This window comes from Anguilla rostrata, chromosome 11, assembly GCF_018555375.3.
Source record: "Anguilla rostrata isolate EN2019 chromosome 11, ASM1855537v3, whole genome shotgun sequence".
Lineage (NCBI taxonomy): Eukaryota > Metazoa > Chordata > Actinopteri > Anguilliformes > Anguillidae > Anguilla > Anguilla rostrata.
The window spans coordinates 10,673,567-10,691,709 of record NC_057943.1 but is presented as its reverse complement, the minus strand read 5'-3'; the positions used below and the strand labels follow the sequence as shown (position 1 = coordinate 10,691,709).

Genomic DNA, 18,143 nt, shown 5'->3' with positions numbered 1-18,143 from the left:
TGAATATCCTCCTGTACAGAGGGACAGGCGGCAGCACTCATTGGTTGGGCAGGCTATTAGTACTGACGGGCGGCAGCTCCCATTGGATGGCCAGGCTATCGGTATGATGGCTGGAAGCACCCATTGGATGGGCAGGCTATTAGTACTGACGGGCGGAAGCTCCCATTGGATGGGCAGGCTATCTGTACTGACAGGCGGCAGCACCCATTGGATGGCCAGGCTATCTGTACTGACGGCCGGCAGATCCCATTGGTTGGGCAGGCTATCGGTACTGATGGGCAGCAGCACACATTGGTTGGGCAGGCTATTGGTACTGACGGGCAGCAGCACCCATTGGACGTAGCAAAGCGTACACTGTGCGTGTGGCGAGGGGTACACTGTGCGTGTGGTAGAGGGTACACTGTGTGTGTGTGCAATATTGCACAATATTACTGGTCCATAGCCAAATTGTGACATTTCTAAAAGATTGATGTCTTACTAGCAATTTAGGCACCATTTGCACTAATTCAAACGAAGAAAGGATTTGGACAACAAAGCATACAGACACACTTGATTCAGTTGCTTGCATTAGATCCAGTTGTGGTTTATTTTAATATCACATGAAAGAAAATTAAATTAAACAAAAGCCTTGCTTTAGATTTCAGATAGCAGTGGCTATGGTTTAAAGCCGCTGAAGTGATGCAGTGTGTTTGAGTGGGCAGGACTGCTGGAGTAAGCATGGGGGAGACTGCACAGCTGCTGGGCGCTGCCGGTGGGCCTGGCATGTACTATAAAAAGGAATGTGTTGACACCAACACCACTGTGACATTATTGCTTCTCCTACGACGGCGTGTGGTTTAATTAACACCACACGAGAGGCAGCAGCCCCGCCCACCCCCAACGAAACTCAGCCTAAAACCCCCTCCTCCTCCTCCACACACACACAGAAAACAGACGGCAGGTGCTTCTGGAGCTGAGGTGGGGGGACAACGGCACTCCTGAGGAAGGGTGTCCCTGTAGCTGGGGTCGGAGTGAGGCACGAGCTGGTGTCAGAGAGGACCTGCGGTTAATGCTCGTCTTTCCGGCTAACAGGCTAATCGGCGCACAGGGATTCCATCTGTTCCCCCCCTGCTGCCTTTGAACTGGAGGGGGGGGGAGCTATGTTTTAGGCTCGTATCCGAACATCAGCGGTGACATCACCACCGCCGTCACAGTGCTGTCAGCATCGCCACCGGAATCACGGTGCAACAGCTGTCGATTTTTTTCCCCCCCTTGCTTTGTGTGAATCCTATTTTTTATTTATTTATTTATTTATTTTTTTTACGCAGCTGGAGAACGAGGAGCAGCAGAAGCGTTTCGAGGAAGGGAAAGCGCGCTACCTGCAGAACAAGGCCAAGAGACTGTCAGAGAAAGAGCGTCAGCAATGACACACCCCTCCCCCGTAGCCGGTCGATGAAACAGCTCCTGGGATGCCGTATTGCCGTTCAACAGTATATTTTAAATAACCCGTCTTTATCTTAGAAATTCTAATAGAGTAAGAGGAGGCACTGTATCTCTCAGTTACGCTTGAAATGCTTTGTCTTCTTGCCTTTATGTTTCAGTCCTGCATACCAAAGCATCTACACGTATGTTTAAAAGAAAACAATCTAAGATGTAGTAATATATAATGTATATAAACCATATTTTGTCCCCAGAGACTTTTTTGTTTGTTATTTATAAATGGCTGTAATCACCATGTGCGGAAGGGTTCTGTGTTGTGCACCATGAAATAAAAAGTGCTCATGCTGAGAGTCCCCTGCGCTCTGTCCTTCTTCTCGACCCGGCCCAGACGAACGCGAGCACTGCTGCCGAAAAGGGGGAACCCGCCATGCAGCACTCGTCCTTCTCAGCGCCCTGTCGCTCTGAGGATGCAGCCCAAGGACCGTGACTCAACCCCCCCTGCGTGCTCCTTCTCCTTTTCTCTCTTTCGCTTTCTCTCCTTTTCATTCTTTCGCTCTCGCCCCTGTTCTTTCTTTCGCTTTCTCTCCTTTTCTTTCTTTCTCTCTCTCCCCTTTCCTTTCTTTCGCTCTCTCCCCTGTTCTCTCTTTTGCTTTCTCTCCTTTTCTTTCTTTCACTCTCTCCCCTTTTCTTTCTTTCGCTCTCCCTTGCTTTTCCTTCTTTCACACTCACTTGCTTTTCTTTCTTTCGCTTTCTCTTTCTTTTCCTTCATTCATTCATTCACTCTATGATAACGTGTGAGCTATATGTTGGCAACAGGGGACTGATATCAATGTTACAGTATATTGGGAGAAGGTGCTCCTGGGTGCAGATAAATGGCGGTTGCCGTCCTTGGAGACAGAGAAAACTCTGGTGAAGGGGGCAGCCATGCACGAAGGTGGACCTGTCATAAATTTAGCATGGCCTGTGCCCTTCCAGTCCTAACCCTCCTCCCTCCTCCAACCCTGGTTCTACTGCCTCCCACACTGACGCATCGCTTCCCAGCACGGCATTCAGGGAAAAGCTCATCTCTGACACGGACATCATTTTACAAAGCAATTGACAGAGGCAGTCACTCAACACACAATCTGATTGCACGCTAAACAACAGGCAACAAATAACTGGCTCTTTTCTTCCAGACTTCCAGACACAAAACAGAACACAGTCACTTTATCTGACAGGCCCACTGTACTATGGGGTCCCCAGTTCTTTGCCTCAAATTGATAGGTATTCTGAGCACACAATTTATAGAGTGGCTGCTATACCTGCCTGGGGCGAACAATAAGCTATACATTTCATGAAATGAGATAGTACCGTTATTGCAATAGACTCAGGCAATAAGGAAAAGAACAGCACACTCCACTCTTTGACAGCAACCAAAGCAGAACTAACAAGTGTTTATGCCAGGCAAATAGACTGCAGAATGAAAGGAGCTCGTGCCACTTTCATCTTGGTTTAAAATCAGAGTACTTCACTCTGAAAGTACAGGGTATGAGGCTCATTAACAAGGGTGCCAATTTAGCTGTACTTTTGTTCTCTATTACTACTGGTTCCTTTGAGCCCAGTCACTGTGAACACCGTTTGAAATAGGAACTTTAACATACCTGCATTTATATATTCAACCTCAGCACCCAGTATATAATCTGCACTTTACCTTTAGACAGCAAAAACTAAAAAGCAAACACGGTTCCCTCTCTGTTGGCTGCTTCAAATGTCAGCCCAAAACATCCCTGCAGATTTCCTAACTAATAAGGATCTAATAATACAAATGATAAGTTCACTGTTCACCCCCCGGGGATGCATAAAGGAGCTCTGCCAAGAATCCGGTTTTCATTTTATTACTGATGAGAGGGGCAACTTGTTGCAATTATAATAGGCTTTTGTTTTGTTGTTTCACCTCCTTAAAGAGGAAGGCCTCCCCTCCCCCCCCAATTTATCATTAGGTCAGATAAGCAAACCTAGCACGGCTTGACAGCCCAATAAGAATAACAATGCACATGGGGATGTTTAAAAGAAGGAGAGAACTGTGGGGTAACAGGAAAGGTCTGTTTTGATGAGAAAAGGCATTATCTACGTAACCTGCTAATAAATCAAGTCCATCAACCCTGAATGACAAAGTATTGTGAAATGAGCTCCCACGTAAATATCAGGTGTCACCATGAGCAATCCTGTCCGACAATAGAGGGACACTTTCAGGGGGGTGGGGTGTGGGGGAATGGAAATCTGGGCTGGAAAGGGCCTGCTTGTCTGGGAGGGCACAACAGGGTTTGAAACTTTTAAGGTGAAGGAAGTGCGTCTCCTCCACTTATCTACAGTCATTCTCATTCACTGCTGCCTTTTTGTGGATTTTTTTCAGTGCAGATAGCAACTCCTTGATGGTGATTTATTTAACGGAACCTTGGGCAGAGTGGTGCTTTGGTGGTGGGTGTGGCTTAGGTCAACTCAGAACATAATGGAACTCCTGCTATCTAAGCATGCGGGGCAGAACCCAACCAACACCGACACACGTCTGCCAGAGGCCAGCATTTCACAACAAAATGTGAACCATGGAAAAACGACTCTACTACGCTACACGACTCTACTCCGCTACAGTTAGCTCCTTCATAACTGCCGCTGACATCCTGAAATGAAGAGCTCAATAAGTTTTCACTTCAAGGAATGATTTCTGTAAATCTCCCTACTAGGAGCAGCAGCTGACACCAGTCACCTAAAACAGTACCTGGTTTCACCTCGCATGTCAACAGGCATCACCTTAACCGCATGACTGCCCGGGCCTTGTCCACCTCCAGATCCGCTCCCAGCCCGGGGTATCCCTCCTGAATAATGCTGCGTCACCCGCCAGGGTAATTACAGGATTATCACATATAAACAGGCGCCTCAAACAATGCCAGGATTTTCTGCTGTTCTTAAACGAAGCATTGAAATCGTACTGGAGGTTTATCCACTAATTAACCAGTCCTCGACATCAATTTTTATTTGTCTTATTCTGTCCCCACAGAGCCCAATGGCAGCAATATCATTTGTAAGTGTAACTGTTTTCTGTCACTGCCAGACTAAGTGGGGGAGAAAATAGACAAAATATGAGGAACCGTGTCACAATTATCCAGCACAGTGACTGCATTCAAAAGGTTATTGTTGGTCACTTTGTGCAGTATAAGTCTCTTCATTATAGGTGACAAAGAGCTTTAGAAAGATAAATCTTGCACTAAATTAAAGCTAAATTAATATTTAAGGGACAAAAGCCACAGATTTAAATGTCCGTGAACAAGGAAACTCATTTCTTGTAGTTGCTTCTAGATGTTCCTGTTATAAAAAGATCAAATTCCATGCAATTCTAGGTCATTTCCTGACATGCAATGTAACCATTTTTCTTTCTTCAGATAACGAGATGGGTGTTAGACCATAGAAGATGATTTCTACTATAATTCAATGAATCAATTATTTTACTTGGATGTAATTTTATTTAAAAATTTAAAAAAAACACCAATTGCCTTTGATATATATTTTTTTTTTAAACTAGATTTGGTTAAGGCTGTACTATAGGGAAAAAAAACAAATCCTGCTTCTATTTTTATCCCGAACAAGCTCCAGGAGGTCCCTGGAGAGGAGGGGGAGGAGTGGAAACTCAAGTTATTTCTTTATGGGAAAACAGCTCGTTGGACATGCAGATACTACTCCTAACCTCCCCACGAGAAAACCACATTTAGAAAATTCCATAAATTACCGCTGCTACCCTCACTATAAATAAAGTGATTTCTATTCACTCTTTCCATTTTCACAGAAAAATCCCCCCCCCCCCGCCTAGCCTAGTCCCCAAAAAAATATTCTATAAAAAATCCTCCATTTTGTGTTTGTTCATGGCATGCACTGTCATGCACACTGCTACTGGCAGGCACAAGCTCTCCCCTCATCGGCCATAGTTTTTTTTTTATGAATGAACACTGGGGTCCAGAGGCAGATGAAGAAGCATGAAGTGGATGAATGTCACATGACACAACCTGCCGAGTGGCTCTCTGTGAGTGACTTATGTTGAGCTTGGCATGTCTCTCTCTCTCTGTCTCTCTCTCTAACCATCTCTCTCTCTCTCTCTCTCTCTCTCTCTCTCTCTCTCTCCCTAACTAACCATCTCTCTCTAACCATCTTCCATCTCTCTCGTGCTCTCACTCTTGCTTTCTAACCACCTTCCGTCACATGAGCTTCCCTATCATTTTCCTTGCTGGGATCTGAGCAATGTGGATGCAAACGGGGACAAACAGAGACATAATGCGAGCTCCCTCGCTTTGGCGCTTTAATGAGGAACGGGCTCCGGGCTGCACCTCCGTGTTTCTCTTTTTCGCGGTGTGTTTATCCCCGTCGGCGCAGAGCCTCGCACCCCGTGTGGAGCCTGCGCCGCCTCAGACACAGCTATTTGGGGAAAAATAATGAGCCTCGCACACAGCCGCACAGAAAACACTTTAGACGCCGGTGAGAGGCGCACACGTTGGAGGGAAAAACACGAACAACACGTTTCCATTTATGCAGTCTTGTTTTCAAGGCCACACACACAAGCCCATTAGCGATCTAATACTGCCATCACAGTCAACAGTCTCCATCAACCCAAAGGGACAGCCGAGTGCCGGTTGCTTGGTCCACACAACAACAACATCCCTAAGAAAGACCATCATCCATAAAAAGCCTATCTAATCACACTGAGTATAATTGTCTTAGTAATCGCTCCCCCTCTGACATGCTACGCTCTCGCAGGGGTTGAGGTGAGTTCACAAGTTCACCCTGCCCCCATCCCCCATTCACTATGAAGTCACAAAGATGAAAGGCCTTATTTAAATTCAGTACACGTTCACTGAACTAAAACTGCAGCAGTCTTGATGCGGTTTGCCTGCACAGTAAATTGCCCAGTGTTAATTCACCTCTAGCACAGTCCAATGGGGACCATATGTATTCTGTAAGAGTTGATTTAACACTGAACATTTTGCTGTGTAGCCACCCCTTCTCAGTCTCTTTGCCTTCAGCCTGCTAGAGAAACATACTGCAGTTAGATACATACATTTAGGGAGGAAAACTGGTGCTCCCTTACACAGCCTACAGTTGAATTAGCAGGGTTTACTGTAAGGTAACATATTATTGTTGGATATTACTATTTTCTAACATTTACTGTATGACTTTCATTAATGGGATGGAACACATACTGCATACTTCTGAAAGAAAATAATCTAATATTATATAATTTTTCACACTTCAGCAAAGTTGTTTTATTGCTATACCCAGTCAGCTGGCTAGATATATAGCCCTGTAGCCTAGTCAACAAGCCAGCATGATAGTCTAGCCAAACCAAACCAGACCAGCTCAGCCTTAGGTGCTACTGCTGGGCCCCTAGACTTGACATTTTTTAGGCATTTATCCAGAATGAACAACACAGCTTACATTCTGTAGATAAAATCCTTTTATGCAGCCGGATATTTACAGCAGCGGTTCAGGCTAAGTACCGTGGCTCAAGGGTTGAGCCCCGCTCGTGAATCAAACCCACAGCTTCGCCGGTGCAAATGCAGTTACGCAAACCACTGCGCTACACTGCTGACACAGGACACAGAGCTCTCGTAAAGCGCAGGGATTCTTCAGGATTCCGCAGGCGCGGGCTTCCGGAATCCTCTGCGTGGCCGAAGGAGCCGGGAGAGGAAGCAGGGGGCCCCCGCCGGGGCCCTGCAGAATGAGTGGGACGGGATGCCTTCTGTCATTTTTTACTTCCAGGTCACCTCACTCCATTCATAAGAGGGCTTGTTATTTTCCTCTCTCTCTCCCTCTCTCTCTCTCTCTCAGACCATAACACAAAACACCCCCTGCAATCTGCAGGAAGGCTGCAGTAGTATGATTCACGCTGGCAAGCCGAGCTCCGCAGCACTTCCACGGAATCTGGGCCCCAGTCTTAATGCCCGGTGAAGACGAACCGGCACGGATTCAGCTGCGAAGCACGTCACCGGCACACGCATCTCCTTCCGGCAACATTCTGACCGCAGAAGAGCCGCCAAAGATACGTAATGTCCATTCACACAGGTTAGGGCTGCCGCACATCTTGCAAAGACGGCTCCAAAAAGACATCATCTGGAAGGAGTGCACTGCTTAATAGACCAAATACGTAATCTCACGAACGTCTCTCACCGTACGACCAGAATTACACAATCAAGCAATCACCCAGAGGAGCATTTACAGAAAAGGGCAATTTCATTTTGGGGCCCGCTGTTTCCCAACGCACAGTCGACCACTCTTCATTAACTTCCGCACGCGGCTTAAAATGCCACCCGAAATATCGCAAAGATCTGGCCATTTTTCAAAGAGAGTGATATTTAAAACGCATTAAAATTCTGCTTCATCATGCAGCCTTCCTTCCACTCGCGCGCGGCGCCGGATAGATTAGCCAGGGCTTGCCTCGCAGGCCACTGCGCTGATATTCATTCATGTTCTGCGCGGTAAAGATAAATCGTCCCGGCAACCTCAGCGTTCTCCACACACACAGGGGCCGCGCGCGGAGGAAAAACCGGCAAACAGGGAACGAGCACACAATCCACGCTATCTGCAACTACACCGCTCCATAGAACTGTCAGCAGTTCTACGGTTACTTTGTTAGAAAACTTCCTCTTTAGGAAAGCACTGCCATGCATTATTTCTGTTTATCGTGATGCAAACCCATTACACTTACAGTCCAGGTTTAAACAGGGCACTAAGATGGAAATCACCTTTAATTTTAATGTGGGAAAAAATCTCAGTGTAGTATATTATGTTTCTGTTTATCACAAACTATTAGAGTCCAATCAGTAAAGATTTTACTGTGAAACCTGTCTGGGATACATTAGTATGTGATGCTTATGGACAAAGACAGGGAGAATAAAATAAGATTCTTCATTTGAAGTTAGTGAACAAAACAAGAATAGAGATTTTAAAAATAGATAGGTAGATAGTTTACAGTGTACCAAAATCTTCTTCTGGGATGAAGAAAGATTCTAACAGTTTACAGTCTGGGTTATTAACAGGGGTTCCACAGACCCCTGGGGGTCCTTGAAGGTACTGTAGGGGGTTCTGGCCACACATTATCAGCAATACCTACAGATATCCAAAATCTACAGATTTTCCATAGATTTAGGAAAATATCTAAAACCTTTAAAAAAAAAAAAACAAAAAAAAAAAACATTTTAATTTATTATGAGGTCACCTTTATGCCTTTGAGCCTGGGTGGGGGGGTCCCAGGATAAGAAAAGGTTTGAAACCCCTGCTTTACGGCATATCTGATTTTCACAGCTCCAGGGCAACATCGCCATAATGAAAACATGAGCTCTGGAGTCCTGGTCTGTGTGTGCAAAACAGATGCTCAGTAAAGCTCTGTGTATCATGCCAAACTTATGAGGGGAGCGTATAATGCTCTTTAACGTGGCCATTTTGAGAACAGAAAATGCACACAATACCTATAAAGGTGCTTATGTTTTCTTTTTGATTTGATGGTTAACCACAAACGAACCATTAGGATTCCCCTTCGTAAAATTCAGAATAACCCTTTGACATTTTAACTTATTAGATGGATTGTTTGTGGTGAACTGTGTTCAGCTCTAAGCCTAGTTGTTCCCTCGATACGAAAGGCTTCAACACATTTTTATTAATTTTTGGTGGAAGCCTAGAACTTGCAAGCCCGAAATATACTCAGAAGCCATGGAGAACTGACACCGTTTCGTGAAATTAATATTTAAACCAACTGAATACTCCCAAGGTCAAAAGGTGCAGTGCACCTTCACAGGCAAAGCATCCAACAAGAAGACAGTGATATAATGTATGCAGAGTGGGGTCTGACCCAAAACATACAGACACACGCTCACACAGAGACACACACACACACACACACACAAATACACTATGCATAGGCCTCCCCTCTTTCCCCTGGCATAGAGACCCCACACTGAGTTCTCACTAGGCTGATTTATTTTCATCTTTAGCTAAGTGACATTAAACAGCCAGTGCTGCCCTTTTAACATGCATGCTTAGTAATATACACTAAAGGAAGGAAGACAGACACAACAAATAAACACTCCCCCCCCCCCCCCACAGTACGTTATAATATTCCAAAGCAACAAAATGCAGTATGTTATGATGATGCAAAGAAACAATATGCAGTATGTTATGATGATGCAAAGACGACCCACTCACATGGACACAGAGCCTGAAGATGTGCATGAAGAACAATTAGTAATACACTTTCCCCCCATTTCTCCAGTTAGAGGCTTCAGTAATGACTGACAGCAGTGGGGTCTGTGTACTTGCACAGGAACCCCAGGGGACATCAGGGCTCAAGTCACAACACTTTGCCAAGGCAGCAACTTACGCAGCAAATACTGGCCCACCTTCGCAGCAGCGTTCCCATTGATAGTTTCACATCAGTCCTGGCAGGCAGCGGCAACCAAGCCCACCCCAATGGACTGCCATGCAGTCAGGTCAATAACCAAAAGTGATGTTCTGTTGCAACCATACACTCCTGGTAGACCTTCACTCTTTGACCTCCGCATGGATTATCCACTGCACAAATCAATAAACACATCACAGGGTGTGTCTGCAGCATACGTGCCAGTCCACACAAGTTCTCATCATTCATCACTCAAGTGGACATGTTTAAATTGCTTCGCTGTGTAGTTTGATCTGGGGAAAGGGGGCTGGCAGTGCGGTAATATTTCTGATACAGGAGCGTTGCTATTGTCACGGTCTCGGCGAGGTGCTGTGACTCAGTGCTTCCTGGATCTTAGCCTGTCATTGACAGACTGTGTCTGCCTCTCAGCGTCCTGCCCACTTATAAACTGCTGGATCTCGATACAGTGGCCAGCAGAACACTGATTTAGTCCAGCCTCTACCCTAGTGATCGGATGATTGATAAAGTGATATAGTTTCCTAGCTGTGTTTTTTTTTTTTGACTGGCAGGTCAAACTATCTCCTCAACTGTGACCACTCTTCCCATCTGACTAAAACGGTGATGAAAACAATAAAGGAAATCAAGACTATCACAATGTGGCAGGAAATGCTCACCAGAAAACTAAAACTGAAGATTTTCGGTTATGTATGATGACACAACCATAGGAAAATTATGTGACATGGTCAGTTCTTTTCATGTGCATCATAGTCAAAAGCAGACACATTAATTTGAACCACACTTTTAGGTCTCGACCATTTGGAAAGGAATTTAACTCATGGACTTGTTTTGGGGCTCGATCAAGAAATGACTTCATGGAGACATTGCATGATGTTAAAAGCATTTAAATCACATGATTTCCCTTCCTGTGAACTTCTACTGAATTACTGTTTCATTATTTTTTCTCACTGAATGTAATATTTGCCTTGAGCAGAATTCCATTCATGCATATAACAAATCGTCAAGGGGAAAAAATTCTCCCTGTAGATGTTATATAATAAACTAATGTCAGTGTTGATAGCGGAGTGAATGGGCATGGAAACAGTAAAGGAAAATAGCCTACATACACAAAAATGTGTGTGTGGGTGTGTGTAAGGAGAAGTAATTCTCAACATAAATGATAAATAGGTAGGATTATAAAATGGGCCGACAAAGCCCATCCAAACACGTACACGGGTCTTGAACGTGTATACTTCATTCAGTAGGCCGTACTTTAACACTAAACTGCTATGGTTCCTTCTGTCACCACCGCTGCGCATTCTCCTTCCTAAAATAAGGGATTCCTCTCCAAAATGTGACCAATCGACAGGTGCTGCGCCTGGGGAACAGTTCATTTGACTTAGGTGATGTGCGCGCTATACTTGCTATTCTTGGATACATTAACGAACTAAATTAACTGATCTATGTGTACTTGATATTAATCGTCAGATTCGTTGGAAAAATTAAAACAATTCCTTTATGCACGGCAAAATCCCAAGGATTTGTTTACAGCTTTCCGGCGTTGTATTTGTAATGCCAACTCTAACAGATTTTTTTTCCACGAAGAACAATCGCAAATACATGAATCGGGAAACAACCTATTAGAGTGAATAAATTAATTTCAGGAGATTGCATCTTGCTCGCACTGCCGAGGGATGGGATGAAACGGTGCACACTGTATCCAGAGCGCGCGCGGGCATGAATGCACCGCGTGATCTGACACATATCTCATTCATTCCTTTCCACCGCAACTGCAACATGATCTTCTTTGTGATGCGATGACTTAACACCGAGCAATGTTTAAATAGCTATATTAGTGGAAACAACGCAACTATCGTAGCTGCTGCTTGCCTTACACCGTTATTTTCGTGACAATCTTTTTGTCTTTTACCTGCTCGCAGTCGATATGTGGGCATTCTTTTATAGATGCAGTAAAAGATGCACTTTAATGATCTAAATGCCATATCCAGCTGTGAAGGCTACTCTCTCGGCGCTGCCTGTTCACGTTTTGTGTGATATATGCTTCAGACAGATGTATACTGTCGTCCATACCGTCTCTTAGTTTGGAATGCAAGGGCTGAATACAACTGCTGTGGACTTGCACGGAAACCGTGCAACAAAGCGAAGAATTTCCTTTTGAAGATTTTCGGATGCAGAAATAATCGTCATCGAAGAGGTAAACAACTATTATTTTATTCTGCATATATTGGCGATGAGAACACGCTATCTACAAAATTATTGTTTGTAAATGAAATATTCAAATTATAGGCTATTGCCAATTCTTCCTGGACTACAAGGTCAGACTTAGCCTCCGATGTTTCCTTGGTGGAGCTCACGTTTCATCTGAGCAAATAGGTTAACTTAATCCAATAATAATACAAAAGTCTGGTATATTTCACTTATGCTAATTTAATTGTTCTGTGACCTGCGCTCAGAAACGGTTTTGCACGGGCTGTGGAAATAGTAGCCGTTTATTGCTTTTGAAACGGTGCTTCCATTTCGGTACTTATAATCCCAGGAAACGTGGATTGGAGAGTAGCTACTGTCCACTCGACATTTTTTTAAAAGAAATGGCAGCATAAAACAAACGTAAATTATGAAAATACGCCAATCAAATAAATCTAAATATGGAAGTGTTCGTGATACACAATGATTGGGAGGACTGGATAAAGAGTGAAACCAAGAGGGAGGCTACTCAAAATTCGCCCGTTGGGTTGAATGGAACCTCACTGTACCATTCCATTGTTTCAAATGATTTTATCTGAATGTAGGCTACTAAAATTGTGCGATTTGAAGCACGAAACAACTGAGACATCAATGAGGCAAAACAACCTATCATTACTTTCATACAATCCTCAGATGCACCATTCAGTAGGTTATATATTTTAATATTGAAAATTACATATTGAACCTATAGGTTACTGCATATATTATGACAGCGTATAGCAATATTTTATTCCGACCATGCCACGTTACGTCATAGGCATTACGTACTCCCCACCTCTTCCACTGCATCTTGCTCAATGTGAGTTCTATATTGGCCGTCATGTCTTATTAATGATATCTAAATGGAACAGTAATTTCGGTAATATGAACTTGCAATAGTTGGCTAAAATGCTTTCACTGAAATACAAATAAGCCTGGACTTAAAGGATCTGATTGTGAAAGTAACTTTACAACGGGGTTGTTCCCTGTGAACAAATCTGAATTTCAGTTCATCATCACCAACTCAGATTTACTAAAAAGTTTGCTTTTAGAGTAGAAACTGCTGAGCCAACTGAAAACTAGTACCACACTTTTGGCAGATTTTGGGAAGTTGGAATAATTTGGCGAATACAATAAAAAGGTAAATTACAGGAGTGGTTATGTGCATATAAAAAACAAAGTGAACTGACTTACATAAATAATATTTTATTTTTGACATGGATTGTAGCCTTGTTCTCTGACATTGTTTTCATATTTTCTTCTCTTGGCTTCAGCCCTGGAGGATTGTGGTTTTATGACAGTCCTGTTTGAATTTAAACTCCGGGCTGTTGTTTAAGGGTGTCATATTTGATCAGTGCATCACACCTACAGCCATCACCCTCTTGAGTGCTTTTCTACACTCCTGTGGGTTTCCTGTCTGTGACTTAGTAAGCCACAGGCCAGTCGGCAGGCTCTGCACAAGATCACTGTCTGTAGGTATGCGCCTGCATGGGCTGAATGGCCTTTTTTCCATCGCCATGTTTACATACTGTACTATAAAAGCAAGAAGTAAAACTTCTATAAAAATTTACAGGTGTCATATGTGATGTTGTGCTGTGGCACTGAATGCACAATTTTATTAAAACTTCAAGATACTTCTAATGCATTTCTGCTTCATTTTTGGGTATCTTTAGAAGTGTTGTACTATGTTAAAACGGCTGGATAAGCCAAATGGGTGTGCTGCAATACGTATGATTGGAGTTTCAGAATTCCGGGCCATTCTCCATCTCTGTACATAAATTGCTTGTGGTTCTTATTTTTCATGCAATCTGTTGATTGTTTTACTGCGTTGGTGTACTCAAGAGAACACGGTCATCCCAAACTTAATGGCTTCATTGGCACAAACATAATTTGGTAGGAAATAAGTGCTTCATATATAACACTGTGCATTTCAGAGCTTTAATTGGATGGGGGAGAAGGGGGGGTTGGGGGGGATACACAGCATTGCACTTTCAAGAATTGTTTTTCGGTTTGAATTAAAAAGAATCGATCGAACCGTTTTTTTTAAATGGCCCTTCTCAGTGCAGATGACAGCACAAACTGACTGGCATGTTTATGGGCTTTAAAGATATTCCATAACCATCCTCTGTATCGTAAACAGAGATAAAAAAGGAAGAATGGCACGTATCACTACAGCCATTTCTCGTGGGCGGTTTTGGTTCTAACAATACACTGGGCACACACTGTTAACTGTGCTGAGCTTTAGAGTGCTATCAACGGGGGGTGATATTAGAAGCAAGTCATTTGAATCAAAATTCATGCAAAATAGTGATGCATCTCAATGTAGCGGCCATGTCAGTTATATTTTATATTGCCCCTGTAGTCTTCTGACTCGTGTGTGTGTGTGTGTGTGTGTACTTCCACATATTCAGCCAATCAGAATGGCAGGTACACAGAGGGCAGAATGGGGGTGGGGGGACCCCCAAGGTTCTAGTCTCCTTGGTATCCACCAAGAGCAGCACGGTTCTACAGAACTCTCTGAGAACAGACTGCAAATGGCTGAGTAGAGACTCAAGCCATGGGCACTCATGATACAGATGAGCGACACAGACCTCACACACCCCACAGGAAGACATGCATATGTACACACATATATAGACACATCGACAGGCTGACAGGCAGACAGCCACACATTTCATAAAGGGTGCAAAGTAAGACTTCAGATAATGCACTGCCTGGCAGCCCTCAAACCCATTTGATTCTCTCACAAACAGCAAAAGGCATTAATGCTTCACATATTTAGATATGACATTTTACATATACAAATTGCATTGCTGTGAGCTTGACGTCACTTTTAAAATTCTTGAGTTGAAACTTGGGTATGTGGTTGATCCTGCAACTCGAACACAAAGTGAGTGCCTTTATTATAAGACTGAAGTATTAACTCTGGAAAAGGACAACAAAGCTATTTTATCAAAATTATTGCTTTTACATATAAATTATATCAAATTGAGCAGTTAATGGGTTTAAAGTGAAATGTAACAATGATAAAATTTTGAGTGGCAGTCTTGTACTTGTGATTTCTGCAATTCAGTTATTACAGCATGACATCAGGGTTAGTGAGTCCAGATGACTCAGTCAGCTCAACTGGAATTAGCCCAAGATAGCACTGTAGAAGTAAGATAGTCATTTCATGTGGGTATATTTTCACCGGTGCATTTCAGGTGCCAGTAAGTAGGTGTTTGACAGATGCTGACGTAGAGTAGATGTTATATTAAATCAGAAACTACACTGAAAGTCAAGCAAGAACATATTTATGCAGGGATAAAAAAGATGTGAATCTATAACATGGAAGATGGAGGGAGCAAGGTGCCATACACCTGATGGGGAGGAAGGAAAGGGGGGAAATGGAGAGAGGGATGCTGACAGGAAGGATAGCAGGCCATGTATTAAACATGGTTTTGATTATCCTACACAGAAGGCGGAATGCTGAAGGAGAGTTCCATCAGATTTCTCTCATGTTGCTCAGAGCAGTGCATCGTTTCTGCCGCGGTGGCTCGGCTGGCCTTAACCCCAGGACCTTCTGAGGAAACGGTGTGCAACCTGAGCTCCTCCCGATTAATCCCGACACAGGCTGCGAGCTCAGGTTGCACCCCTCACCATACAAAAGTGCAGGTCGATTGTGACGGTTACAACACTGGCCTGGAAGTGTTTCATCTCCGCGCATTGTCGGGGTCCAGGGTTCAAATCCAGAACACAACTAATGGTGAGATCACAGGGGAGGAGGAGATGGATGGGAAGAAAGGAGGCACAAAAATGATGCAAGGTTACAAAAGAGTAACAGGGAGATAGAAGTCGTGTGGGAGGAGAACAAGGCATTACCCATTTCATTGCCCTTGTGGGTTTCTCATGCAAAATTGTGAGGAATAATATAACAGGGAGTTTGAAGATATAATCCTGATATTTTTATGGAGAGTATGTAAGCAAAGGGTGAAACTCCTTATTTGTCCTGCCCTCTGTCTCTGCCAAATCAAACTGCGAGATAACTTACCAGGAAAGGCGGTAGAAGGGAGAGTATAAGGGAGGATGTATTCACGGACCATTCATTTTTTATTTGATAACTTATCTTTAAGGTCTGTGGGCCCAATTCTGAATTGTCCGTACTCTCAAATGCACAGGACTCGTGTATCCGAGGTGAACATACTTGTACTTCAGTTGTGCACCCGCGCACGTCTGCTCCACCCAGGGTTGTACTGAACGCGATTACATCATCTCATCACAACACAGGCTCGCAGATGGAAAATTATATAATTCACAAAACCCATTATTTGGTGCAACAAAGCATTGTGACTTCCATAACAAAACTGTCAGTAATGCATACATTTTCAAGGGGTTATTTTTCTTGCCGTTTCTCTCTTTATGTACGCTGCGTTTCAGATGCACATGCACGCACGTACACGGACATTCGCACATCGCTAAAATCGGTGGCTTGCTAGTCGGCCACAGATGAGACTGGAACCTTCGTTGTGCTTCCAGCTGCAGTGTGCGCACTGAGCGTGCGATGTGCCTCTTCAAGCTAAAAGCGTCGCGTGGTTAACATTCAACTGATGATGTGACTTGAACGAAGACAAAAAAACAAAATTACCTGTGAATGTCGCCATTAGGGACTTTGATGTCTTTGAAGGGATGAAATGGCATAAAATGATCTAAAAATACAAATCCCACAGCAGAACAACCTTATAGGTGGACGTTACTGTACGTTAGTACAAAAAAAAAGGTCAGAATTTAATAATTTTTTCAATCAGTACCATGGTAGAGTTCATGTAGTCAGCAAAACAAATTACTAAGTGAATGGATATGAATGTCCTTTCACCAGATGGCTACATAAGGGTTAGTCAGTTAGTTAGCTAAGCTTCAGATGTTTTATTAATAGTAGCACATTAGCAAGCTTTCCAGTGTCATAACAAGTTACAGTTGACAAGCTAGTGCTAGCTAGTGACATGCATGACTACTTACAGGACATGCAGTGGGAAGGATAGCTCCCTGTTCCCACTACTAGCAGTGCTAACACTACATTTCAAAACAACAGCTAACATCATGAAAACAGCTATGCAGAAAAACCACATCTGTTCCACTTTATATACGGTACAGCTGACTAGCAGCATGGCCATAATGTTTGTAATTCAAATAATGAGCTAGTTTGTTAGCCTATGATAGTCAACTTACAATGAACCAACAGAAAACTAGCTAGTTCTTGGTTCCTCTCCCAATCCACAGAGGACAGCACCCGTTACTGCACACGCACAAGTTACTTATGGCAACGTCATAACTTGGAGAAAATTGTCAGCCATACTTTCTGCAAACACATATCACCTTATACAACAATATCACAATCAGTTCATTAAAGCTAGATGATCAGGGAAAAGTTTGATTGTAATACCACGTGTCAGATGTATATAGGTATTAAGACACTTCCAACTGTGCAAAACTAATGCTTTGTGGCCTTGCCATGGACAGTGGCACACTGAATGACATTTACAATTCCATATAGGCTAATCTAGGCCTACAAGTTTTTACCTACCTACCTTTACTTGCTGTCAATTCTGCAAACTGCACACAGTTTTAGGTTAACAGCTAACAGGTGACATAAAAATGCTGATGACAAACACATTATTAGTTTAAAAATAACCATGTGAAATGACCGCATCCTGTGGAAACTTTTAGTAAACACTGCTGCGGATGTCTGGAACATTAAAAAATAATTTGTGCAGGCTACACTGCATTTGTGCAGACAACACTGTAAATAGATGAACCATAAAAACCCTGGTTACTCAAATATACAAACTATGCACTAGTTTTTAAAAAATACACTTGTTAAACACTGTCTGCATACTAAATTACAGATATAAAAATAATGGCGATATACCAATTCTTCACCAAAACTGAAAAAGTCATATTCCTAAGCAGTGCTATCCACAATTTCCTACCACAACTGTCATCATAGCTAATTTGCAGACTGATAAATGGCACACAGATCCGTCAGCTCTTTTGCAATTGTCACATCTGAAGTCTGCTGTGTTGTAAACTAATC

The 18,143-nt window shown here is 43.2% G+C and overlaps 2 protein-coding genes and 1 long non-coding RNA gene across 14 annotated transcripts in view; 2 read left to right on the top strand and 1 right to left on the bottom strand.

Moving 5' to 3' along the window:
- acot7 (acyl-CoA thioesterase 7) overlaps window positions 1-1,769 on the top strand; it is an 81,663-nt gene extending 79,894 nt beyond the window's left edge. For all 9 annotated transcript variants that reach the window (XM_064297834.1, XM_064297838.1, XM_064297837.1 and 6 more), the window contains one exon: window positions 1,308-1,769. In XM_064297834.1, the coding sequence (XP_064153904.1) occupies window positions 1,308-1,406 (99 nt within the window). In that variant the 3' untranslated portion in view covers window positions 1,407-1,769. The remainder of the gene's footprint in view (window positions 1-1,307) is intronic.
- LOC135233892 (uncharacterized) overlaps window positions 1-18,143 on the bottom strand; it is a 122,298-nt gene that overhangs the window by 92,704 nt on the left and 11,451 nt on the right. The gene's annotated exons all lie outside the window — the stretch shown is intronic.
- Window positions 11,156-18,143, top strand: part of LOC135233889 (probable G-protein coupled receptor 153) — a 49,566-nt gene continuing 42,578 nt past the window's right edge. The window contains exon 1 of one of the 4 annotated variants that reach the window (XM_064297826.1): window positions 11,156-12,044. The gene's annotated coding sequence lies outside the window, so the exon portion shown is untranslated. The remainder of the gene's footprint in view (window positions 12,045-18,143) is intronic. The other 3 variants (XM_064297827.1, XM_064297829.1, XM_064297830.1) reach the window with 3 other exon arrangements.